At 45.5% G+C, this 26,527-nt stretch overlaps 2 protein-coding genes across 11 annotated transcripts in view; both read right to left on the bottom strand.

Annotated features, from left to right (window-relative positions):
- Positions 1 to 78: 78 nt before the first annotated feature.
- On the bottom strand, positions 79 to 13,999 carry SLC37A4 (solute carrier family 37 member 4). Of its 9 annotated transcripts, none has more exons than XM_082200540.1 (11): positions 13,753 to 13,999; positions 10,802 to 10,918; positions 8,376 to 8,830; positions 7,232 to 7,464; positions 5,552 to 5,795; positions 5,136 to 5,294; positions 3,930 to 4,015; positions 3,635 to 3,748; positions 2,835 to 2,900; positions 1,489 to 1,627; positions 79 to 1,405 (listed from the first exon to the last, which is right to left on the bottom strand). In XM_082200540.1, exons 3-11 carry the CDS (start codon positions 8,521 to 8,523, stop codon positions 1,239 to 1,241), a joined length of 1,356 nt encoding a protein of 451 aa, XP_082056666.1. In that variant the 5' UTR covers positions 8,524 to 8,830; positions 10,802 to 10,918; positions 13,753 to 13,999; the 3' UTR covers positions 79 to 1,238. The 9 variants fall into 9 exon arrangements, with proteins under 9 accessions (XP_082056666.1, XP_082056667.1, XP_082056671.1 ...); XM_082200541.1 differs by lacking the exon at positions 13,753 to 13,999 and adding an exon at positions 13,647 to 13,726; XM_082200545.1 differs by lacking the exon at positions 10,802 to 10,918 and having other exon boundaries at positions 13,702 to 13,999.
- A 1,658-nt stretch (positions 14,000 to 15,657) lies between these two features.
- HYOU1 (hypoxia up-regulated 1) overlaps positions 15,658 to 26,527 on the bottom strand; it is a 17,334-nt gene continuing 6,464 nt past the window's right edge. For both annotated transcript variants that reach the window (XM_082200266.1, XM_082200265.1), the window contains exons 8-24: positions 26,180 to 26,363; positions 25,811 to 25,945; positions 25,530 to 25,612; positions 25,292 to 25,424; positions 24,902 to 25,089; positions 24,205 to 24,343; positions 24,061 to 24,121; positions 23,455 to 23,537; positions 22,939 to 23,112; positions 22,153 to 22,355; positions 21,912 to 21,999; positions 21,473 to 21,595; positions 20,752 to 20,885; positions 19,527 to 19,611; positions 18,879 to 19,128; positions 18,533 to 18,616; positions 15,658 to 17,527 (exon numbers count right to left, since the gene is read on the bottom strand). In XM_082200266.1, the coding sequence (XP_082056392.1) occupies positions 17,466 to 17,527; positions 18,533 to 18,616; positions 18,879 to 19,128; positions 19,527 to 19,611; positions 20,752 to 20,885; positions 21,473 to 21,595; positions 21,912 to 21,999; positions 22,153 to 22,355; positions 22,939 to 23,112; positions 23,455 to 23,537; positions 24,061 to 24,121; positions 24,205 to 24,343; positions 24,902 to 25,089; positions 25,292 to 25,424; positions 25,530 to 25,612; positions 25,811 to 25,945; positions 26,180 to 26,363 (2,209 nt within the window). In that variant the 3' untranslated portion in view covers positions 15,658 to 17,465. The remainder of the gene's footprint in view (positions 17,528 to 18,532; positions 18,617 to 18,878; positions 19,129 to 19,526; positions 19,612 to 20,751; positions 20,886 to 21,472; positions 21,596 to 21,911; positions 22,000 to 22,152; positions 22,356 to 22,938; positions 23,113 to 23,454; positions 23,538 to 24,060; positions 24,122 to 24,204; positions 24,344 to 24,901; positions 25,090 to 25,291; positions 25,425 to 25,529; positions 25,613 to 25,810; positions 25,946 to 26,179; positions 26,364 to 26,527) is intronic.

Here is a 26,527-nt window from a genome sequence, read left to right as displayed (position 1 = left end):
TGAACCAAATTGCAAATCTCTATGGGCTTCTGCCTAGTGGAGTAATACTATTTAGGAAGAGGCCTCTGCACAGGAACATAGGTTAATTCTACTTTATTGTCTTTATTGCTGTCAGTGTACACTCCATAACAATGAACAAGATCTGGAATCCAGTTTCACATAGAACTGTCCATTTTTAGTCTGCATTATCAGCTCCTCATGGCAATTATAGTTAGAGGCCCCTAAAATGTCTGCAGAAGTGTCCAGGGAAGTTCTGATCAGTGCAAACTGCAAAATGCTACATTTCCTTACACCAATGGGGGGCAGGTAATCATTTCCTCATTATCATGTATCTATTTACATCAGTCTAAGGGCTGCATTCCCTTGCTGGCAACATGCCAGTAGAAGACAGGGTCAGAGGCAAAAGCAGGAGGATAACTCATGTAAATTTTACCTTTGTACAGCAGACTAGTTTCTACGCACACACATCCCCTTCTCTCTTCCATCCATGTAAGGAAGAGGCATTATAAGAGTGCAAGAACACATTCTGGAAAATGAAAACAATGTAGGGATGGTGTCTGGGGAAGAATCCAGAGGACCAGATGAAAGAGTCTTGGGCACATTTGGGCCCAGTTCTGAGATTTGCATGTCTATATGCTTAGTAAGGTACACATGCCCATCCATCCTTGCCTAGCTACAGCCCCAAATGCTAAGATTAAGGAATGAAGCCTTCCCTCTTGTGAATGTCTCCAATTCAATTACACCCCAATGTACCACAGACTGTTTGAGGAGAGAGTTCTCCGAATTAACTGAATGTTGGAAGGTGAAGAAATCAAGGGAATAATTAAGCACAAATACACAAGAGAAGTGTGATGGAGGTAGAAAAGTGACACCTCCCTCTCCAGGCAGTAAAAATGAGTCCTTACGCTGCTTGCTTACAAAACATTTGGAAGAAGTGCAGGCTGCCAGTGAGATCATCAGGAGGCTAATACAGGTGGAGCTGCCAAATCTTGCCTTTGCCAGGGAGAAGCAGAATAGGGTTTGGTCCATTAGGTCCAAACCATTCTGGCCGTTCCCATTTTAAGGAACAAAAACAGGTGGCAGCAAAGTGATTTTTTTTTTAAACAGAAAACTTTACCCTGGTCCAGGATACACTGTCAAAGCTTAGTTCTGCTTTGATCTAATAGTTGTTGGAGTACTTTTTTAAAACCCATGGTTGCAGTGGGAGGCTCCTCCAACAGCCAAGCTACTGCTCTGCTTTAGTCAGCCTTCTTTGGTACCCGGCCCATCTTGGTGCGGATGTTCCTCAAGAAGAAAAACACTACTGTGCTGACCGTGCAGGTAATTTCTGCTACCCAGAAGGCTGTTCCCCAGCTGTAGTGTTTGGCGATGGTACTGAAAGGTAGCCCAGCCAGGAACCCTCCAACTGAAAAAGAAAAGAAAAGGTCACTTGAGAGCAGGGGGAGAGAATGTGTTGCCATCCTCAATTTCTGGAAGGACTAAACTCACCATTTGCCATTAGTGCAACAATGGCGTGAGAAGTTCCACACAGGTTTGATGGCGCACTCTCATTGGCTATTACTCCAAACAATGCAATCGGCCCATAAGAGCAAAATCCAAAGATAGCTCCTAACAGCAGGATCCATAACTAACAAAACAAGGCCAAAAAGAAAGTCAGAATATGGGGGTAATAAAATTCCAACTACCCTACAGCTTGCTACCTGGATCTCTGTCTACGAGGTAGTGTTTCAGACTACACTTAAGAAATACCTTATACTTGTGAGAGCTTTTAGTTCCATTTTTCTGTTAGCAATCTGGTTAATTAGATTAACAACGAACATGAGCAGCAGTTTCTATAGAAAGCAAAGGTTGTGCAAGAGCATTTGATGGGGTTATATGTCAGTAAGTGCTTTAAAATCACTGTTTGCAGATGCACAAATTCCAACAGTACCCCAGAAACTGTCCTTAAAATATATATGACTGTAAAAATGAGAACCTTTAGCACACTGGTCTGATAACATGTCTAGGGCAACATTATCTATCAGTGCAATCAGAGGATTATATGTCTCCCTAAGCCAGGGGTCAGCAACCTTTTTCAGCCGTGGGCTGGTTCACTGTCCCTCAGACCTTGTGGTGGGCCGGACTATATTTTGAAAAAATATATGAATGAATTTCTATGCCCCACAAATAACCCAGAGATGCATTTTAAATAAAAAGACACATTCTACTCATGTGAAAACATACTGATTCCCGGATTGTCCGTGGGCCGGATTGAGAAGGCGATTGGGCCGCATCTGGCCTCCGGGCCTTAGGTTGCCTACCCCTGCCCTAAGCACCCCAGAAGCTACTTTTACCCTTTTGCCATAGGCAGATGCTCCAAAGCTGCTACCTATGAAGTGCACGTGTTAGGAGACAGATGTGTGAAGCAGCTGACAGCATGAACAGACAATGCTTTGGTTTCTTTTAGACGTTTACAGTGGTGCCTCGCAAGACGAAAAGAATCCGTTCTGAGAGTCTCTTCATCTAGCGTTTTTTTCGTCTTGCGAAGCAAGCCCATTGACGGATTAGCGGATTAGCGGCTTATCGGATCAGCTGATAAGCGGCTTAGGAAAGGGGGGGGGAGGAAAAAAACCCTGCAGGAACTCGCAAGACATTTTCGTCTTGCGAAGCAAGCCCATAGGAGATTCGTTTTGCGAAGCACCTCCAAAACGGAAAACTCTTTCATCTAGCGAGTTTTCCGTCTTGCGGGGCACCACTGTATTGCATTCCTTCAAGGTTCAAAACCCCACAGAATAACAGCAGAGAAGCAAGATATGGGAAGCTAAGGCAGGATAAAGATAAAGCAGAATATAGACCTCGTGTTCTGTTAAGCCCACAAGGTTAGAAAGAGGATGGAGGGCTAGAATCCAAAAGTCGCTTTCCTGAGAGAGAAAGAAGGAAAAAATGAGCAAGTTGCAAAGAGAGAAGAAAAAGGCATTGCAATAACTGTAAAACCTGCCATTCAGAAACACCCCCACCACCTTCAATGCTGTACATCAATGATCGGGGCCTGTGGCCATACACAGGTTGTTGGACTACAACTCCCATCATCCTTGGCCATTGCTCATGCTGGCTAAGGCTGATGGGAGTTAAAGGACCACAGGGTCCTACTTCTGCCATTAATGGCAATACCTCACATCGGCTCGTGTGATGCTCTGCTTGGAACTGGGGAATTCCCTTGACTGCTTCTCTAAGGCAGAGCAAAGCTGGTGAAGCTGCGAAATTTATAGCTTCAATAGGTGAGACTGTAGATGTAAAAAGCCCAGAAAGGAAAGGTCCCAAGAAACTTTCACTCTAAGGGATCTAAAGCCGGAGAACATCACATATGCCCCAGAAGTCAAACTTCATTTCAATTGTGGAAATCCTTCTTCTGGGATGTGCTACTGCTTACTAAAAGCATAAGGAGTCAAGAGAATTACATGTTCAATAAGTACTCCAAGCAGGTGATGCTGTGAGCCAATCAGGTCTTGCAATAAGGAAAGTCCTTGCTTGTGCATGGGAACAGTTTTGTCCTTTCCTCTATCACATTGTGATGCTGTAAATCAGCTTTCTGTCTGAACTGTATCTGTCTCGCCTAACCTGAGCTGTGGCAACAAACTGCTTTTGTATGGCTTACCTTAGGAGAGCTGGCTGTGACTGTGACCCGGAAGAGGTACATAGAAGCAGACATGCCTGCCATCATAGTGAGAAGAAGTTTGTGTCGAGGGTTCCCATAATTTGACAGGCCCACCTGGAAGACATGAAGATGCCCTTGTGTTAAAACAGCCAACAACCTCAGCAGTACCTGTGCCTCGCCAAGCCCCTCCTTTACCTATGTCCATACTGCCAATCACCAACTGCCTTGGAAGGCTGCCTGAAACAGACATCCAGGAGTAGCTGTCCTTTGTACTACAAGAGACAGGGTGACTTACCCGTGCCACTGCTTGGTCTGAAAGATAGCCAGCCGCAATGCTGCCAACCAGGCCCCCAACTTCCAAGGCGCTCATGTAGGAACTTCCTACAGGGTATACAACAAATAGAAGCCAGCTTACACTAGAGGGAGAACCTGCACATGGGAATTCTGCTTCCTTGTAGAACATGGAAATGAGGGATTTGTCAGGCTAACAGTTTCTTGCCTGCTGCACTAACACTTCTCAGCTGAAAGCAGTTTCTCAGATATTTTTCCACCACGAAGTATTTCAGGAAACAATATTTGGCATTGAGAATGGCCAGTAGCAGGGTAGAACATGGGGCGTCAATCTTTTGGGGCCTGTGTGCATATTTGAAATTTTGCAAGGGGGGCATGGGCTCAACCCTTTCTAGTTTCTTCTCTCACCTGTGTCACTATTTCTCCTCCGACAAATGAGGGAGGGGTACACTGGAAAAATAAGATCCAGTGATTTCCAGTACTTCAGAAGCATTGATACAAGGAATGGATTCTCATTGATCTTTCTTATTTTTACACAGAATGAAAAAACCCAACCCAGAGGTGATCCATGATTTATGGTGGTTTTGAGAAGATCCTGTCAAAATAATGAGGATCCACAAAGATCCATGTCTTCGATCCATGTTTTTGCATCATGGGAGCAACGAAAAACATTGCATCTGTAGTTTTTACAATTCTGTCAATGGAGACAGATATGACCTGTGATTTGGTGGTGGTAGTGAGCCTGTGGGGGGGGGGAACTAAAACCATTTCAAGAGAATTCATTTTCTATATCAAACTCATATGTCTGCATCTGCTCTCTTTTCTCTGACCCCTGCACCCACCTCCCAGATCAGCCCCCTTTCCCTCCAACCCTTACCCCTATTCTGTTTCTCTTTCTGTTTACCTGCTGATCCGAGTCTTGAAAATCACAATACAGCAGCAAAAGGAGAAGCACATAGAGTTGCAATTTTCTCTCACCTCTCTTTGCTTTTCAAGGTAGGGAAAAGGTACCATCTCTCACCTCCTCATGATAAAGGGGGCAGTGATAGGGCTCAGAGGCAGCCCTCAAGCGAATCATGTTGGTAACTCCCAACTGACACTGGCACACAATGAACTCTTTTACGTTTTCAAGGGTAGGGTTAATTGCCTGCCACGAGGATTTGACTAGCTCTGAAAGACACAACATGAGGCTGGGGCTGGTGTCTCATACCCACAAGTGCAGACTGTCCTCTTTCCTGGATGAGAAATAGCTGCCCCCAGTCTGTACAGCATGTCTTCACACCAAAGACAACCAGATAGCCGGTAGACAGGACCCAGAGGTATGGAGAAAGCAGCAGCTCAGCCAGTGTGCTGTCATTTGCCGAGGAGCCTGCAAAGAAGAAACCATTACTCACTTGAACTTGAGCTAAGCTCTCATAAAAGTTTAACTGTACTGGAGAATTTCATGGCTTCCCATTGATTCTCACTGGAGGCTTCCATGAGCTGACTCTTATAATCCCCTGTCAGGGCTACCTGCCCTACCAGATTCTACACCTTCCACTTTGCAGCTTGGTCAAAAGTAGGTCATATCAGGCAGTTCTGCTGTTTTGTCCCACTTCAGCCAGTTCTCACCTCCCAGACACTCACCCTTTTTCCCTTTCTTGGGCCCAGGCTCAATGTTGGGCAGTCCCACGTCCGAGGGCTCATTCTTAATCAGGAGCAGGCACACAAAGGAGGCGACCACACACACAGAACCGGAAAGGGCCAGAGTTGTGCGCCAGTCATAGCTCAGCGCCATCAGAGCAGCCACAATAGGGCCCAGCCCTCCTGCCAGGTTCATGCTGGTGGAGAGGATGGCCCACCAAGTCCCAAACTGGGAAGGTTCAAACCACTACACAGAAGGGAGAGAGAAAGGACATGAGTTGGGGCAGGTCCCCATCCCAGGGCCCGGCATGCATACGGAAGGCTCACGTGATTTTAGAACTCCGCCCCATAAGCCTCCAGGCTGGTCATGAACAATGATGGCCAACATTTTGCTGGAGTCACCAATGGGACGCAAACCAGTCCCCCAAGTTGCATCTCAAACAGCCACTCTCGAAAATAGTTCCCAAAACCTTTTACCTGAATGGCTCCCAAAGCAGTTTACAGTATAAAAAATACATCAGCAGAAAATGAAACAAGATGCAATCGATTAAGTCTGAACAACTTCTCAAAAATAACAGGAGATAGATAAAAGGGGCATAACCAAGGGTAGCTCAAAAAAGCAGAGGGTCTTGCACAGCTAATAAGCAAAGGGCTGCCTGCAGCCAGACCCTGGAATGGGAGAGGGACAGAGGCTTCTGCACAGGCTGAAGGTGGGACAAAAGGAGCTGGAGTGGCCTCTTGGTAAAAACACTTCACAATAATCCTCCTTTATTTTAGATTTGAATAAGGGGGTTTACTGCTCCCAGAAACACTTGCAGCCCCCAATCTTTCTGCAAAGGGGGTTGTATGTTACTGCCAGGACACCAGAGAGCTTCCCCTTCTCTTTTTGGATGTTGCACTATCAAAGGCTACTGGTTATGAGGCATATATGCTACCATCTGAATCAGAGGAATGCACTTCCTCTGTTTGCTGGAGAACAACAGCTATTGTCTTCCTGTCCAGCTTACTGTATGTCCCCAAGAGGTGGCTGGTTGCTTACTACAGGAAACCAGGTGCTGAACACGGTGGGCCTTTGATTTGATTGACAGTGCTCTTCTTACTTCTTTATGCTGCTTGCACACCAGCTCTTCCTGGGTACAGAATGCCTAGCCCAACACAGAAAACACTTTCCACTGCAAGGCCCACTTGCTCAGCGTCATTTGATCATATTTTAGGCAGTCTGGGCAGGCTGCTGCTGCTGCTGGGGGCAACAGGGGTGCCAGCTGCCCAAGAATATCTCGAAGTGAAATATGATATGGTTTGTGATTGATAGTTCCCACCACCGCTGCCAAGTCAAAGCTCACCAGAAGCATGGCACCTATTGGGAGCGGAGAGAAGTGGCAAGGCCTCTATCTCTGCAGCCCGGGACAGGAAAACAGCAAGTGAGGTTCTGGCATTAATGACCAGCAGCAACAGAAACAGTCACTAAACAAAAGCTACCAGAACCGCTTGCTGCCACCTGCAGCTCTCAGCTTCCATTGCCCTGGAGAATGGATTTCGACTGACTGCTCTCTTGGCACAGGGGCCCCCTGCTGGAAACTTGCTGCTAGGAAAATCTCAGGAAGCAGCAGCATGCCCTACACACACACACACAAACAAACAACAGCAGCAACAACAACCAAACACACACACACACACACTTACCTTGCGCAGTACTTTTCCACATGGGGGCCACCCTAGGCCCTGGGCCAGCCCATTGAGGAACCACAACCCTGCGAAGACGGTGACGGTAGAGCTCCAAGAGAAGACCACATTGACTAAGCCCACCAACAGGAGGCCAGAGGAAAAAAGCCATCGGGCACTCATTTGGTCAGAAAGGACCCCACTAATGAACTTGCTAATGGCGTAAGCTGCGGACTGGCTGCTGGTGATGAGACCTGCATTGGATGAGAACCCAGATAGGTATGCCATGCTCATGTTATGCCAAAGAAACTTGCTCACAAATGAACTCTTCAGCCTCATTGACAGTAGTACTTAAAACAAGCAAAATGCTAGCCAGTATTAGGATTAGGTAAGACACAGAGGCTCTATAGATTCTGATGCCCTTCTATCTATTACCTCAAGCTTAAGTCTACATTCAGGAAAGGCCATGTTTGTCCTTCTCTAGGCAAACTGGGAATATATTGCTCAGGCTTTAGACTGATCTATTGTAGCTGCTTCCAGCTTGTGGGTAAACAATTGTCCACAGACCCTTTGTCTGGCATAATCCTTTAGTCACCATATCCTAGTGAAAATAACTCTAAGTACTCATACTGGAAATAAACATTATGTACTTTTATGTCTTTCCTGCCTCTGCTTCCTTTCCTTTGTTGGATTATTGATTGTAAGCACCTTGGGGCAGGCGCCCGCTCTCCTATTATTATTAATATAGTTTTAACTACAGTGCATTGCGTTTACCATAGCATAAGAACAAATAAATACTAGCGCTACTGTAACATCAGGTTAAGAAGTGATGCAATTCTTCACAGTGGACACTAAGGGGGCAGATTACAGGCAAAACAACAATGACAGCCTTTATCTGGAAATGAAAGAAAATGCAAGTACTCAGAGAAGCCCAACTAACAGCCTTTCAACATCAGTCCCAGAACTGCAAATTGGCCTCCAAGTGACTGGCCTCCTTCCAAAGAGAACTTCCCTGGCAAAGCAACAGCTGAATTCTAATTGAATCCCTAAGCACAAAGAAAGGAAGTCCCCCAAAATCTCAAGAAAATATTTTCGGGATAAAGTTTTTTGAACACCACAAACATGTTCTGCATGCACCATCTCCTTCCAAGAAGAAAGCCCTTACCCAAGTCATCTTTGTCGAGGCTTATCTCTTCCATGATTGAAGGCATCACAAACGAGAACGTTTTTCGGTTGAAATAGTACAGGGTGTAGCCAATGAACATGGCAGTGAATATCACCACCCGATAATAGCCGTAGCCCTTTCCTGCCATTGCGATTTCAGAGCTGTGCCTCTAAGAACGGAGAGAAAGTGCCTGTAGCAGTTCTGACTTTAGATCCCAGTTTACAGTAAATGTGAGAAGAGGGGTGGCGGCACCAATGTGCTAGAAAGAAGAGAGAGAGGCAGGGAAGCAGCAGCTGTCAGAGCACTTGAGCGGCAGGCGCTTGCCAGGGTTTCTGCTGAGCCTGGAGGTTTGCTGGAGTTTGCTGTTGCTCTCTTTTCTGCTCACGGCCACCTTCTGGAGAATAATTAACTCCGGGAACATGGCTGGACACACTGTTCAGTATAAATCCATCCACCTACAGTGAAACAAACAAGAGACACTAGCCTGGGATAAACAGAGCTGTCTTCCGAGTAGAAAGATTAACAAGGGTTTCCTCACTCCCACTACACTCTGACCCCTGAACTCAAATAGCACGATGGAGTAAAGGGGGGGGGGAATCAATGCCTTCCTCAATCAGGTCTACAACATAATCTTTGATAGGAACTAAGTCCTGCTGCAGAAGCAAGCTGCCTATGGGCTGGGCAGTCTACCTAGCACCACCCTTCCCAGGAAAAGAGTCTTGCTCCTGAAAGAAGGTGCAAAGCTGTAAAGATATTATCCTGCAGTCGCAGACACTGATGGATTGCTTTGTCAAAATCAGTAAGGCAAGAAGGCTGTCTCTTGTATCGGCAGGAACATAGGCAGCTGCCTTACAGAGTCAGATCATGGGTCCATCTAGCTCAGTATTGTCAACACGGACAGGCAGCAAGAATCTCTCCAGCTTTTGGCATGGGGGTATCTCCCAGCCCTACCTCAGGCTGCTGTGGGTTGAAGCTGGGACTTTTTGAATGCAAGGTAGAGACTCTACCACTGAGTGATGGCCCTGATACTGCAAGTGAATTAAAAACCAAACACTTCCCTCTACTGTATTTCCAGAGTGGACCACCAAGCTTATTAATTTGGAAGACTTTTATTCTGCCTTTCAATTTATCAAAAATCCTAAGGAAGCTTCTAAATGTAGAGCTAAAATACAAACATAAAGGTGTATAAATGTAAAAGCACAAAAATAAAAGCATAAAATACAGAAAGGCAGCATAAAATTAAAATCCAAATCAATTTAAAGCACTAGATGAACTGCTTTTGCCCACACTGTTTGAAATCAAACCATGCAGGCAAAGGCACATCCAGAAAAGTACTAACACAGTCCCATAAACAGTGCTTCATAAGACCAGACAATCAGCTTACTCTTGGGATTTGAAAGCCCATATGCACAGGACTGATCAGCTGTGCTTGCAAACCCGCTTTCGACTCAGCCCTGTTTTACCTGCCCCATATAGCTTGGCAGAAACACTGGAACATCTTTTTCTGTGTCCACCTTTGCCCTCCATCTCCCTTTAAGCTTTCTCCCCGTTTTTAATTATTTATAAAGCACTCACATTATAAAATATCAGGGTGGTGTACAAAAAACAAGGATAAGTATAAAATGTATACCAAGAATAATAAAGTTGATATGGATGACAACAGAAAAGTTCAGTCAGAAAAGGCTTGGGCAAATAGAAAGATTTTAAGCACACATCTGAAAGATTAGATTGTTGGGGTATACCATATCTTAACATATCCCATGTTAAAGGGACTGCCCATAAGAGGAAAATCTTCCATAATTTTGCTTGCCATTTTATCATAATTAACACTTCCTTTTTCTGGAAAAGTTCAGGCTTTGTCTCTATTATTTCTGCTCAGGTACCTTAGGGCACTCTGCTCACCAGACTAAGGTTCCTAATGTTATGCATGCTGTGCTTCTGTGGATTTGATAAACATGCTAGTTTCTTGGCCAGCTCTACTTGCTCAACAGCCTGTCCTCTGCCACAACAGAACCAGGGCTGCAAAAAAACAGGTACCCCAAGCACTAGAGTAATCTCACCCATCATTAATATTCCAAAACAGCTTATTCCATGAAAACAGAAAAGTACGGTAAGTTTTAGACAGACATGCAGACACAATTCCATGCAGTGTGTTCCAGTCAATAAATTTAGTTGTCATATTTTGCATCAGTTTATGTTTATGTGTAGTCTTCAAAGGCAGCTCCTAGAAGTGTTGCAGTAATCCAAGTTATATGTTACCAGGTCACAGACAATGGTTACCAGGTGCAGTAGGTGCATCAGCCCAAGTTGCTGAAAGGCTTGTGCTAGATGCCATCTGGGCTTCCAGCATAAGGCTGCATCTAATCAAGACATCCCCAAGATGCAAACTTTTACAGGAGGAATGGATGAGAAAAGGGAACACCCACCATGTGGTTGATTAGATGAACTGGCCCTCTTCTTATTACCGTTAAGTTTATTAGCATCTGTCTGGTCCATGGCAGACCGCAATTCCCCTGCTCATAACATCCTGTCTCACATGAATCCTATATGAAAAGGATAGAGCTGAGTGTAAACAGCATATTAGCGACTGCTCTTCTTCTTAAACAACAGAAAGAATGAAACACTCTTGTGGCACTCCATAGCATATATGCCATGGGGCAAAGTAAAAGTCCCCCAAGACAGCATGGGGAATCTGAGCTGAGGCCAAATGCAACCCTCCAAGCCTTTCTACCCAGCCCTCATGCCACTCTCCTAACTGGTTCAGCTCTGTACCCTTCTTAAGTGCTTTTGTGTGGCTGGAATGTGTCCCTGAACTGTGATAATGCCTTTTGCTAGCATGGATGGAAGGATGGGTAATTTGTGGCTGACTGCTGGAATGTAGCCTCTTGTACAGATGTAAGAGTTACAGCTGTTCTACGCACTTTTTGCTTCCTGCTCTGGGCACCACTGATATGTCATCTCTGCAAAACAATTGTCCATGAGCTGAAAAATGTCTCCCCCCACTTTTAAAAAAGTTTCCTTGCTTCTTTTAAGGAGTTCCAAGAATAAATCTCATTCAGAGATTAAAAATCTGCTTTGACATGTGATAATTTCACTGCAGTGTTGCTAGACAGCACTACTGTAGTTTGCTGCCATTTTTGTGTCCTGTCACAGGGACTTTGTAACAAAAGGATAAATTGTCTGGAAAAGTGAGCTAGTAGAGAGCAAAGTAGAATGAAGTTGAAATGGACAAGGCAGTACTCAGACTCCCCGCACAGATGTGGGACCACCTAAAATTATAAACGGGTTACAGAGTCCTGCAATTTCAAGGGTCCTTAACAAGAAGTCCTTTAAATGTCACCTCTTTTTAGCTAGGATCATCCCACTCTTTTTAGATTATAAATGATCTTAGATCCAAGATTCAGCTGAAAGTCCTATGAGGTCCCCCAACTACTTGCTTTTTAGAAGGGTTTATTCCTGGGACACAGTGAAGCAGCTTGCAGACATTTGTCCTGAGCAAGTGTGATAAGAGCATGGTCACATTTATCCCAGTTTTTCACAGCCCTCTGAAGGAGATCCCATATCTTACTTAAACAGTATGAATTTCTAGAGCCTAAAAGGGCTTAGAAACCAGCAAGCAAAATCAATAAAGGAAAGTCCATCAAAATGGTTCTGATACAAGTCTGATGAAGTCAGCGGAGCTTTCCCTCTACTGAATTTAGGCCAAAGAATAATTAACAGAGATAACTTTACAATTGGGTAACTGCCGGCAATGGGCAGTCAGCCAAGCTGGAGGACTGGGCCAAGGACATTACATGGTTGCAAATGCTATTATGTACACTTTTTCAGAGTAAAATTTTTATCTAGTCACTTGTTACACCACTAAGACTGTGTTACAGGATACTTTACATTACATTTTATAGTGAAGACAATTCTGTGTGAACAGCTGCCTATTAGTGTCTCTTCCTAAGTAGAACAGGATCCCCAAGGATGTGCTTTAGGAGGGGCTTGCTTTCAGACACTAGGTTGGCACTGGCAGACCAATTCTGCATTACAAAGATGTCTGCAAATGTGACATGAAGGCTGACAACATTAACCTCGCCATATGGAAACCCTTGCAGACAACTGCAGTGCCTGGAGAGTGTCAGGTCATGAAACGCTGTGATGCATCTGCAGCAGCAAAACCAGATGCCTTCATTTACCCCACCTGCAATAACACATGTCTCTCTCGTATTGGTTTCTACAGCCACAACAGGTGCTGTAACTCTCCAACTGTTTGACTTTATCTCTGATGGTGAACTCTTTCATTGTCTCTTGAGACAGACGGATGCCAACAAATGGGGGTTTGTGTGTTTTCCTAATACGCTGTGCTGTATGTAATATTAATGTAGTATACGACGTAATGTATTTCTGTATGCCATTGTCATACACACACATATATATTCCAACCTACATTCCTCAGAGACCCTTTGGGTTACAAGTGACTAGTAAAGTTTAATTTAATAATTAATAAGGGGAAGGAGGCAATAGTTACGGTGGAGTTAACAGTTAGCCTGAGATAATTCTGTATACTTTAAGCGAATATCTGAATTTAAAAAGTTTGGGATTGGAGCATGACGCTATATATTAGGAGCTGCACTCCCTTTATTTTTCATTTCCATATATACGTTTGTATTTATGAAAACAAACAATCCAAATATTATCCAATTTCTTACCCCCTTTTCATCATGTGAACGCAGGAAGTATGACAACAATTTTAAAAAGTACAATGCTGTATTAAAAGAAATACAAACATATATATTGAGGTGCCAAAGGCTACTTGGCTAAAACAATAACGAATTTTAATGCCGCGTAATATAAAACACCTTCCCGCGTGACGTGGTCTAGGCAGAGATGGGGCTAAATCGAGAAACGGCAGGATCTTGAGTCTCGGGTGTTTGTGGGGGTGCCTGGCACGTACCCCATACGGAGCCAGACAGGAAAGGCAATTGAAGGTGCAGAGGCAGTCAAGAGACCGGACAGGTCCCCCGACCCCGGGCGGAGGCTATTCGCATTCCACTCCTTCCGCCTGTGGACGGGTTCAGGGGAGCGCCGTGGCCCCATCCCTTCACCCTCCGAGAGGACAGCGGCGCGGCAGGGGTGAACCTTTAGTATAGATCCACACAACAAGGGAAGGAAAGGTCGCGAGGACGCAGGAAGAAACTTTTATCACGCTCGCTGCAGCGGCCCCCTCCCGCTCCCAAAGGCCTCCGGGCGCCCATCAACGTCGGCCCGGGCACCTTGGGCCCATACAATTCAAGGGCGCTTGCCCAAGCCAGACGTGGACCATTCGCCGCCGCCAACCCACCAACCGGCCGCGGTGGTTCCTCTGCGCCAGCCGCAGGAAAAGTGGGCTAACCTGATAGTGGCTCCTCAGCGACCCGCAGCTTGGAGCTCCGCCTTGCGGAAAGCATTCTCCTCGGCTATTGGGCAAGGGGCACGCCACTCTCCGGGCTCCTCCAATCCATATTGTCCGTGTCGACAGGTAAGAGCTTCCGGCCAATCCCTGCCTCTCGCGCGGTTTCCTATGGTAACGCTTTCCTTTCTAAGGAGGGTCGCCATCCGTGTTTGGCCTCCTTTACCTGTTTCCCCGTCGGCCTCAGTACCAAGCCAAGCTGCAGCGCACGCGCACTTCCCACTACTGAAAGACCGGCGGCCTTCCAAGTTTGAATCACTTTTCCCGCCAAAAAGTAACGACGAGAAGCGGCTGCGCCTTTTGAGGCAGCCAAAGGCTGCGCTGACAGCATTTTAAGTAGGAAGCACCTTGAGAAGCTGAAGGGGGGCATAAAAAAAAAGAAACATAAAAATAAAAAGTGTTCAGATTTCCTCCCCTTGGCCAGCGACTTCCAAAGAGGAACGATCACCAAGGCAACAGCCTCCCTGTCCCTCCTGTCAAAAATGAAACCCCAACTGAAGGCATCAAGCACCACACCAAACAAGGCCCTGCCTTCATGCTAGGAGTATTTAAAGTTTAGGAAAAAACATCAAACACACCCTTTTATATAGGTAAAGGTACCCCTGCCCGTACGGGCCAGTCTTGACAGACTCTGGGGTTGTGTGCCCATCTCACTCAAGAGGCCAGGGGCCAGCGCTGTCCGGAGACACTTCCGGGTCACGTGGCCAGCGTGACATCGCTGCTCTGGCGAGCCAGAGCCGCACACGGAAACGCCGTTTACCTTCCCGCTAGTAAGCGGTCCCTATTTATCTACTTGCACCCGAGGGTGCTTTCGAACTGCTAGGTTGGCAGGCGCTGGGACCGAACAACGGGAGCGCATCCCGCCGCGGGGATTCGAACCGCCGACCTTTCGATCGGCAAGCCCTAGGCGCTGAGGCTTTTACCCACAGCGCCACCCGCGTCCCAACCCTTTTATATAGTGGGGGCTTAACATGAGACAAGATTCCAAACTAAAAAGAGGTTCAGGGACAAGAAAAAAATCACACAAGTAAAGGTAGCCAATATGGTGGTCATCAGATGTTGTAGGACTGCCTTTGGGCTTAAGCCATTCAGGCTTAAAAGAATAGGGGCCTAGCCCCTGGAGGGCACCAGACTTGACTACCCAAGCTCTAGAATGCATCCACCAATATGGAGGGGAAGGGAGAGGAAAGAAAAACTGCACTTAGGCACCATGGCCAATTCTCACTGCCTGCACAGGAGGCCTGGATGGGTTAGGGATTACCAAACAGGCAGCCCCTCACCTTTTAGAAATCCATCACTGCAGCAGGTAGTAGGTGGCACTTTAGGATCCATCTGTTTGAGAGGGTAGCCAGTGTAGGCTCCACCAATTTTCATTCTTCCATTTAAAAAGAGTGTTGTTGTTTTTTAGAAAAGCAAGTTATTTTATTGAAACCATTTTCAAAAGGAGCAAATACATTTCAACTGAATGACTTAAAATGTGATCACCACCCGCTTTCTCCTTTCCTCCCTCCAGAAAAAAAAGTTAACAGAACTGACCAACGAGCACCTGAACATTGATGTAAAACAAACAACCCCAGACTCCACAGCTAAGTAAGTGCCAATATGGCAGAGGGAACTTGCACAATTTCTGCAGAGCACACAAAGGTGGCAGCACAAGGTACTCTCTTGCCTACTGGCTTTCTGGATTAGGCTTAGTTGGGTTTTAGGCAGCAGCAGAGGAATGGAAGAGGGAACATTCCTCCTTCACTCCCAAATTACATTCCCATGACAGAGAAATTAAAACTTCTAAGCCTGCCCTGTTCAAAAGGGGGAAATTTTTAAGAAAAGACAGACACAGCACAAGACAAATTCAGGGAACTGTTTTTCAGGAAACCAAGATTTACATTCAAATTCCAATTACTTTATCAATGCTCACAGTAGAATGCACATTCTGCTCAAAACAGAGGTATGCAGAAACAGTCGCTTTGTTTTTAATAAGGTTTTAAACTCCATTTTCATCAAAATCCAAATATTCAATGCACATTTTAACAAAGGCAAAAACACTTGTGTGTGTGTGTGTGTGTGTGTGTGTGTGTATACACACAACTGGGAAAGATGGCAAGCTTAACTTCCAAGCACAAGTATAAAGCTTGTTGAAATGAAGAGGAAAGGGGGCATTACAATAGGCAGCACACAATTTAGTATTAATTTCTCACATTTGCCTTGTTCTAGGAGCCTGTAGCATTTGGCATACCACTTCTGCCTGAATACTAGAGAAATAATTCCTCAAAGCTGCAAGTTAAGACAAAGACGTCTTGAAATTAATTCAAGAGAAGAACACATTTCCAAATTGATTTTAGGGACTAGGAGGCAGTGCTTAGGAATGAGTTGCTGAGCAATGATGTTAAAGAAAACAGGGTCTCAGCATGGTATACATATATTCCTTTGAACAGTTTGGACGTTGTGTGTAGAGGGGAAAACTGAAGTAAAAAGGGCTCGATGAAGTTTTTCCTCTACTTTGTGACATCTTTACATATTCTACTTTATGTGCAGTTGGACTGATTTGTACTTCTGAAAACTGAAGTATCACAATTATTTGTCCTATAGCCAAAGCTGTCCCTACTACACTACTAGGTGGCCAAAGTGGAAAGTTCAGCTGCCAGTAGGGTGACTGAGCTAGTAAATAAAAGGTGCACACACACAAAAATGTGCATTCACCACCCAAGACAGCAAGCTTTGTAAGCCAGCTTCCCAAATCACCATATAACATCAGCAGTATTAGGAAATGGCAAGACTAAGAACAGTGCCCAGTGTTGCTGGGAAGGCAATTAGAAAGCAAATCTACAAACTTGAGGAGCAAATAAAATAGGTAAAGAAAACCTGTACCTTTCTGGGATAGATCAGACTTCCTGCTTTATTACAACAGCATAGTTTCATGGGCCTCTTAGAAAATGACTGGCATTAGGGAGTTTTGCTAAAGGAAGTAACTGATAATAAGAATCAGGGATGCATGTCTCATCAGTGGCCATCCCTGCTATGCTACAGCTGTCTGATAAATACTTCTGAAAGGAGAGTCGTATAAGTTATCTGTTTGAGCATTTTGGTTTTCCTTCCATGCATTGTCAACTTCTTTTACTCTCCACTCCTGTTTCATCCATTTCAGTTGCACAGACACCCCCAAAAGAGAAAACTGTCCATCAACAGCCAAGAGTAAGAATATAAAGGGACTTGCTCATTCAAACCTAGTTGATGAACCATAACATGATGAGGCTGAAGCAGAAGGTTCCAATTTGATATTTCCAGTTGCAGACAAATAATGTTTCCAGAAGGTGAAGCATAGCCCAAAAAACTGCTGATGCCAACTGTCATTTCCTAGAACAGTTTCAGGTAGATTTAAACCTACTGGTTAGAAGTGCAATTCAGGGGACAGTGCTGTGGAAAACACAGCACGAGTGCCCAGTGAGCTCAAAGTCATTTTTAAAGAAAGGAAGAGACAAGACAACACACCAAAATCAGCAACAAATAAATCCCCAACAGAAAGAAAAACAAAATGTACAGCTCTATTGCATTTTGTTGTCAGTCTGCGCCATGTTCCACTAACCAGGTCCATCATAAAAACAATGGAGTTAACTGTAAATAAATAGGTGTTGGTGCAAGGGGGGGGGGTTAAGGAACTGTTATAATTCATCATTGGTTCTGGTATCTTCCCTTGTTTCCGACCTCTTGTCAGTTTGTGGCCCTGAAAAGAGCAAGAGCAGAAAAACCGTAATGAATCAAAACTGTGCAGCATGGACAACAAGTTTCCAAAACAAGATAGTACCAGGGAAACATGTTCAGATACACAAAGAGTAAGAAAAATTCCTGCAACTGCAACAGGGTAGCAGGGTTAGAAAGCAAGAGCAGGCAGATAAAGCCATGGCTTGAGACTCAAACCTATTAGTGGATGGAAGAGCATTTGGAATTGAAAAGTAAAGGGTTGCTACCTCAACAAATCCCAACCCTAACCCTCGACGGTTCCAAAGGGATTTGGTCCTTCAAGATTCCCAGTGCCAACCCTTGTGCAGTGCAGGGATGAGGTAAATAGGAAGTAAGAAAAGGGTAATTGGGGGAAAAAATACATTGCCATCCTTGAGATGCATGCTGCATAAAAATTCAATCTGTTTTGTGGCACTTTAAACCCACACATTTGTGCCACTTAAATTCCCTACACATGCTCAAGGCCCCTTCCTCCATCAGGACTGTTGAGATCACTTGGGGAGGAGCTTTTGCCAGGAGCACCCTTCCCCTGGGTTGGCAGGGCAAGGAGGAGAGAGCAAGCCTTGTCTGGGAATAACTCATCCCTCTGTATTACTGTCTTTTCTCCTTCCTCCCTGAATGTTGGAAATGCTCTTGGTTCCCCTTGAGCAACACAGTGCCCAGTGTCTTTTCTGAAAGCAGCCACGTCTCCCCCTGTCTTGCAGCCAATTCCCAGGGTGGCATGGAGTTTCCCAGCATCAACTGTATGAATTGACTACGGCTATTAAAATAGTAATTTGGATAACTTGTTTCCTTACATCGTTTCACATTGTGAATTTGAGGACCACAATAGCATGGCTCCAGAATAAAAGGTTCCTGAATTCCCACTATGATGTGGAGAACCCAAGAAAAAGCAATCACATGGCCTAGGGAACTCCAATTCTCTCAGCCCAATATTTCCTTATCAGAGTTCTGCTCAGTGATCGAAATAAATCGATTCATTCCTTACCAGAGTCTGGTCCCAATTCATCATCCAGTGGTGCTTTTTCTTCTATGGGTGGTTCTTTGACTGGGCTAGCATCTTCTGGTTTATCTGGTTGGAAGGAGAAAAAAAGGTATCCATAGTTGCAGAGGTATGTGCAATGACCAAACTGGATGCACACCACATCACCCAAGAGAAATTTGAACCATTTACAACACATCTCATGGAGCAACCAACCAAAGGCTAAAAGAGGCAGCAAAGACTGAGGACCCTCTTTTACACCAAGCAGTCTTCCACAGGGCTAGTTTCAAACACCAGGGAATATGAAGAGGGGAATTAGAAGACTACTGATGCTGCTGTGAGACCATCTCACCTTTTTGATTCTCATCCTTGGGAGGAATGACTTTTTCACCCTCAGGAGGCACAGTGGTGTTCTTGCCCGCTTCTGTTTTTGTGGTGTTCTTCTTGGGGGGCCTGATCTTTGAAAACTTGGCTTTGTTGAGGAGGTATTGCACTTCCCTGTCCAGAGCTGCAATCTTCAGCTCAATGTCTTTGGAAAGCAGAATAGGCTTCTCGGCGGGTGACAGCTTGGTCTGTTCTGCCAGGGTCTCATTCTTCCACAACTAAAACAAACAAACCCAGGAAAACATATTATCCTTAGGCTCCACCTGATAAGACCAGCCTTGTTTGGTGCTGTTCATTACCAAGTGCCAATGGCCTTCTGACCTGACACAACTCCACTACTCAGTGCATAATCACTGCTTAAAAGCTCCATCTGGCCTCTGCTGAGCCCTATTTGTACAACCATCCATTCATACCCCCCACTCCATAAAGTGAGCACAAGTTGTGGGCTTACTGTATTTTGGCAGGATTCTTAGGTTTACCTGTGAACTGAATCACAACATTCTAAGTAAAAAGACCAAAAGGGGTATCTTTTGGAGCCTAGAGCAGAATGGACAAGACGTGCACATGCATGAACGCACATAGTTTGGATACTGAAGAGATTTTCTGCACTCCTTACCGTTGTCTCGTTTATAGCTTTTTCCAAGGTGCTTAGCTCCACCTCTGTGAATAACTGATCAGCCTCCGGGATCATGCGAGCTCCCCTGAAAAAAATGAATGAGAAATGTGTCTCCCTCTTGCCCTGAAGCAGTTTTCACACTATATTAAAGCTCTCTAGTTGGTGTAACTGGCTCCTGTGCAGCCAACAACAACTGCTAAAGACAACACCTTCAGCTTTACTATTCTAGGAAAAGTGACAACTGGGACACAGGATGCAGCACAGAAGTATCTACGATAGAACATTTCTAGCTAATTTCAACTGCTAAGTTTGACAACCATGTTAACAAGTGAGATGGACAACAGGTGAAACTTCGGGAGATGGTTACAAAGCGGGATTTCCCCCCCAGTGACCATGAGTGCCAATTTATTTTGCCTCAAACAATTTTCCTTTCTATTTGGTGACAAAGACATGGAATCAGCAACTCCGGAGTTCTACATAAAAATACCGTATTTTTTGCACCATAACACTCACTTTTTCCCTCCTAAAAAGTAAGGGGAAATGTCTGTGCGTGTTATGGAGGGAATGCCTACGGGTGGCATGCCTACGGATTTTCCTCCTCTAAAAACTACGTGCGTGTTATGGTCGGGTGCGTGTTATAGAGCGAAAAATACGGTATATATTGCTCAAGGAAAGGAAAAAAACCCCAGTATGTACGACTACGGCAAAATACCAGCCCTCCGTAAGAAAAGCAAACTCCACCACACCCTTACAGCAGCATGCACATGTGTAATTATCTTGGTCCTTGATATACACCCTTACTTCCTTTCAAGGTAGCAGAGATTTGGAAACCAACTCTCATGGGTAAGAATTTAGCGTTCCATGCTAAGAAACTCAACTTCTCACAAATGGAGACCATTTTCATATGTAACTTTTAGCAAGAGGACACTACAGCACTGGAACCTGTTGCTATTCCTCCATGAGTTCCACTATCAGCTTGAGAACAACCCTTATTAAAATAAAACTGTTGTGTGGTACAACCAAAAATGGTTTCACTGAAAGTGAGCTGCTTCTTTGTCTCCTGGTTGCCTTGCTGAGATTCAAACAGCTGCATTGCACAGCTCCCCATGCACACCCTTTGGTTCCAGAGAGTGCTGATCTCAGCTGCTAGTGTAAGTAAGGCAATCCCCTCTGCCCCAACCCAAGTCCCCTCCTCTCCTACTAAAGATGTCTTGGTTGCTCATACTTGAGGAAAATATTGGAGTGATTGAGTAAGCTTTCCAGGGTAGCTAGACGGTCTGGCCACTTCCTTCTCTCCTCCACACGGAAGAAAAGGCTTCGACACAGCTTCTTCAGTTCAGAGAGCCTCTCTTTCAGCTCCTGTGAATTGGAATAGAAGTTAAAAAACTAAAATTCTGCCTTGGACACATATATTATCTTGCAAAGATTACTGATGGTTTGGAAATTCAGGAAGAAGGGGTTAAACATCCACAATCTGAGCCTGCCTGGAGACCCACTAGAACTCTGCCCTGGAGGCTCCACAGTGACAGCCAAGCTATTATTAGGGCATCCAGTTCCCAGGGAGTTCAAACCCCCGTCCCAAAGTTAAGAGGACATACAAGCCAAGTGTGACACTTGCAGGTTGGTCAGACATGCAGACCACGGGAATCCCACACAATGTTTGCAGCTATGAATGACAAAGTACTTTGCCATTGCCCAGAAGGCAGTGCAATCAAGGAAGTTTAAAGTTGTTCTCATCAACCATAGCAAGTCACCTTCTTCCGATTCTCCGATTCTGACAAAATATACTGGCTAAAATTTCCAAAACGCTTTTGGCAAGGGAAAGACACTTCTGTAGTCCAGATAACCCACATGAAACACACTCTGAGAATCTTCAAACTCTAGCCTAACAATACAGAGAAGTTTCCCCTGAAAAAGATATTAGCAGTTCAAAGTGGTGCCCCAACCTTAGTTGTGGCTGTATAGCCTTCCTCTTCCATCCAGTTGGAAGCTTCGCTCAGCTTCTTGGAAATTTCCTCTCGCTCTTCTTCTGTTGAAACAAACTTATACTCCTCCTGTTGTAGCTTATCCTGGTAAAAGACACACACACGCACAAAATCAATCTCTCTGAAGTTCTTGTCACTTATGGGAACATTCATCAAACAGGAGTCTTAGGCTTTGTTTGCTTGTCCTCCTGACAGAAATTTAGCCAAAGGCGACACAGCAGCCTCCCTGACCTATTCCAAATTTTCTTACAGCTCAAGTTGCAATAGTGCTGCAACTTTACACAAAAGACAAGACACACATCAGTTAAACGGCAGCACAGAAATAATTTTATGGGGGTGGGATCATTGGCAACAAGATGAACCCGCTAAATGCCCTCTGATCCTTTTTCCCGGGACCTACCTGTGTCTCAAAGATGAAGGCCTCAAGGCCATTGGCTGACTTTTCCCTCTCATGCTTTGCTATGTCTCTTTCAGTCAATTCTTGCAACCTGATGTTAGAAAAAGGTGGGAAGAACAAAGTACCCAAGGTCACAACCTTCTCTGAATGGGAGAAGACAAAAAGCATCCCCATGCACTGACAGCAAGCAGTCTCATCCCAGCCCACAGCTAGGGGGCAGAGGCAGCCCTGAAGATCCACCTACTTCTTAATTGAGTCCTGCAATTCTTCTGGCAGCAACTCTGGCACATCATTCACATCCAGCTCCACTGCAATCTCTTCCACCAGCTTTTGTTTCTTTGGCGGCTTCAGCTTTTTCTCCTCCTCCTCAGCTGCTTTGGCACCATTGCCCTCGGGGCTCTTTGTAGGCTCCTCATCCTTTCCAGTATCCGTCTTTTCTTGGGCTTCCTAGATGGGAGCAATTCCAGGACTAACAGGGGGCTGTTTTCAGCCACCAGCTAGAGCCAACATTTGACAGGTTTGCTTTAATTTTAGATTTAAGTTGGGCCGGCCCTGCCGTTAGGAAGAGAGGCAACTATCTCAAGTGCTAACTTCTGGGAACAGCCACCTACCAACCCCATTCCTTCCGAGTTCCCTGGCCATATCTTTCTGTTGTAAGATCTGTACCTGAATAACTACTGTTGCCCTCAGGGTTGGTGGAGGGCATTATTCCACTGGCAACAATGAAATAAAAAAATCAACTGCTGGTCCAGTCAGAGTTTGTATGTACAATTTGTTGTTGGTGGAAACCACTGTATTTGCTTCAGGTAGCAAAAGGTTTTGTAATGACCCTGGATTCAGAAATGCTAGGAACCATGTAGATGCCAAGTTTTTAGGAGAATTCTCACACAACCCCATAGGCATCAGACCTTAAAAGGAAGTTTCCCACCCTCTCCAATAAGTAGACAACCCCTACGGACGCCTTCTCATTTGTCTCCTATTGGATAAAAGGGGGGGGGCTGTTCAGTGACCCTGCTCACTGCTTGCTCACCTGGGAGTCTGATTTCTCTCTTCCTTCCTCTTGTTGGTCCTCAGCTGAAGCATCTTCAGCAGCTTTTTCCTGAGATGGGGATGGCGTTGGCTGCTGTTCTTCCTCCTCACTAGCAGCCCCATTGTCATCCTTCTGGTCCTCCTTACCCGCTTCCGCTTGGCTCTCCTCTTCCTCCTGGGCAACAGAGGGGAAATTCCCAAGGGTGCTATAAGAACCTTGCACAGCTAGGCTTCTTCAGCCAAGACAGGCATGACTCTGAAGGGACCCAGCAGGTCCAGCTACAAGCTCTGCTGCGACAGACACTTGTCATGGATTCCTTCTGACTGTAAGTATTTATTATGGTTTTAGCCAAGAACACAGTGCCATTGAACAGGTTCACAGAACTCTTGAGACTAATACCAGGATCCTCCCCTGATCTTTTTTCATATTTGTACCCCTTTTCAAGTCCCTGCTGACATTTGCATTAGGCTCAAATCCTGCATCTTGCTGGCAGGTTCTCCACAGAACAGAGCTCACCTGAACAGTCTCAGTCAAGTTTTCAGGTGCTTCTGGCACAGGGCTCCCTCCTCCAAAGAGACTGGAGATGGTGTTCCCAAGTTCTGCTCGAAAGAAGAAACATACTTAAGAAAGGTTTGGGTTCTACACACAGAAAACCCAGCTCCTGTCTGCCACCTGACCCATCCCCTCTGGGGTAAAGGACAGATCTTTGGCTCTGCTTAGCGAAAGCCTTCCTAATCTATGTGGCAGCCTCTCAATCTTGGGGTGGGTGTTGGCTGGGAAAATGGCACAGGTCACCTCTGCCCCTACAGCTGTAAAAACTACAACACCCTCAACGAATGTAAAACCTCCATGTCTGCAAGTGCCAAAAGTGTCCTGGTGTGTACACTGCCTTGTTTCTCCAGCATACCGGATTACTAAAGGTAGCCAAGAACAGAGAAGCCCCACCCCAAGGAACCAGTCCCTGCAACCGCAGCTTGCTTGGTTGGAAAGCTGAGGGACAAAGAGTTGGAACGGTCTCATTTCCGACCACTCAAAGTGATGCTGAAAACTGGGAAGGGGCAGATTAAGTCAAACTGCCTACATGGTACAAGAAGAGCTGTTGCTGCAACCCAACCAACTCACTTGTTAGCGTGGATTCCTCCTCTGGCTTGTCCTCCACCAGAGTCTCAAACACAGATTCTACCTGGGAGACAACACACGGAGCAGAATGAGATTGGAAGGCCCAGCAAGTGAGCCAGAGATGAAGGGCATTGAAGCAGTACTTACACGATCGAGGCTCAGCACACCACTCTCGTCCATGTTGAAATGAGCCTTGATGCCTTTGGACTCGTAATCCAAATGTTTCTTGAAGCTCTCGCCCACTCCTTGCAGCTTCACCCTTGTAAGGTTCAAGGACCCAAAAGCTCTGCAGAAACCACACAAGGACACACATTGGGATGGGTGAGCACAGAGGCTGGCCACCCCTCCTTTCTGTTCCCATTCTCTAGCTCTACCACAGAAATCACAAACCTCTGTAGAAACAGCGAAGAGCAGTAATATAGATATTTTATTTCCTGGATACTCAGCTGCAAGGGTACAAGTTCAAACAGCCGAGAACAAATTTGAGTTCCCAAAGCCGTAGCCACTGACATAAAGCTGAGTTCAGGCAGAATCATAAACTCTGAGGACATGAGTCAAGTTAAGCCTTTTTTTAAAAAAGGGCTTTATTAGGACTTTTCAAAATACTATAGAAGACCAGACCAAAGCAGAAACAAAACAAAAAATAAATAAAAGAGAAAGAATATTTAAGAAAATAACAGAATAGAAAGATAAAGATAACAAAAATAAGTAAAAGGGACTTCCAGCTACCACATACAAGAGTTCCTCAAAACAATCAAGTAGCTGTAACTACCATAACAAAAGGGAAAAGGAAAGTAAGAACCAGCATGTTCTGTTTTTGTGGCTGACCCACAACTGCACTCACTTCAAGTCACTGTCACCCAGAAAGCCCATATCTGCGTAGTTGACATGGAACTCAAAGTCATCTGTGTATCGGTTGAAGGTGATGACCTTCCGTTGGGGATATGGAGCCATGCGCTGGAACAGGATCCGCCGGTTGTGCTTAAGGCTCTTGGATTTATCCTCCTCTTCTACCTCACGGGTGAACTCAACCTAAGGTTAGGAGAGGATAAAGCACAGACTGTACCTCTTCCAGATTCTACCACACGGGAGAGCCAATTGCATGCCAACATTAAGGGACAAAGATCAGCACTTTTCTTGGGCTGCTTGAGACAGAATCCTGAGTCAGGCTTTTTACCAACCCTCTCCCTGAAATCCACAGCACTCTGATACTTGATAATGAACCACAGCTCACCTGGATGGGGAAAACAGCTGCATCACGGACAATGAAAGGCTTCACCTTAAAGGCTTTGCTCAAGGCAGCTGCTTGGTAGACAGCGCCCATTGCAGCTGCTTCATCTGCATTGATGTTCTTGCCCAGCTCATCCCTGTGTTGTCAACAGAAGAATGATTAGATGCTACCCTGCTCAGGACAGAGAATATTTTGAGGGGTGGGAGGCGGAAAGTACCACCAAAACTGGGCTGATGCTTACTTGCCAACTGCCTTTAGCAGAAATTCCTGCACCTTTGGGACGCGAGTGGCACCACCGACGAGGATCACCTGGTCAATTTCATTCTGGGAATTGGGGAAAGATAACAGGGTCTGACTCTCTGAGCTTGAACTCTGTTACACTTTCTGAATCTAAGAGTTCTGCTTGCACAGATGTGGGTGGCCTGGAAGGAGCAGTAAGTGCTTCCCACCATGGCCTACGCTGTGGAATTCACATTGTTCGGTGAAAACTAGAGACCTTGTAACAAAACCATCCGCACTTACCAAACTGATCTCAGCACTGCTGACTGCCTGCTGCACAGGTCCTGCAACCCGCTGGAACAAATCAGAGCACAGCTCCTCCAATTCCTGCCGTGAAACTTTGGCCTTGAAGTCAATGTCATCCAGCAAGCCCTCGATCTAGGGAGAGAAACCAGGAGCATCTTATCTCACAGACACCTGCAGCACTTCCTCTCTGAAGCCAGCACACTGCTTCTACTGTGCCTTCAAAACAGGATAAGACCTTAATGAAATGTAGAAGCTTTTCATCTACATGTAAGCAGATAGCTGCTTACAATTGACTATAGCAGACTACGAAGGTTAGGCATTTTCCCTGCACCCAGGCCACACCAAATGATAACACACACAACCTACCTGCGCCACATGGTCAGCATTGGCACTTAGTACTGTTTTCACGCGATTGGCTTCCTTTAGCAGCTTGGCCATGGCCCGGAGATTTTTCCGGACATCCTTTGATGGATTTTGCTGATTGAAGAGTTTGGCCAGATGGTCACGGAGGCGCAGCTCCATCTCCAGCCCTCCCAGTGTGCGATCAAATCTGAGGAGGAGGGAGGCAGTGGAACCAGCTACTCAAGCCAGCAGCCCTTTGCAAAGAAGCCCAGCAACTACCTCTCCAGCTACCACTCCTCCCATCTCTCCCACCCCAAAACCAGGATTTTGGTTTTCTAAACATCCTTCCACAAGAGCCCTGCTGCCAGATCA

The sequence above is a fragment of the Podarcis vaucheri genome (genome assembly GCF_965113315.1).
Source record: "Podarcis vaucheri genome assembly, chromosome: 15".
In the NCBI taxonomy this organism is placed as follows: Eukaryota; Metazoa; Chordata; class Lepidosauria; order Squamata; family Lacertidae; genus Podarcis; species Podarcis vaucheri.
The sequence above is the reverse complement of the archived record's forward strand: the minus strand, read 5'-3'. Positions and strand labels throughout refer to the sequence as shown.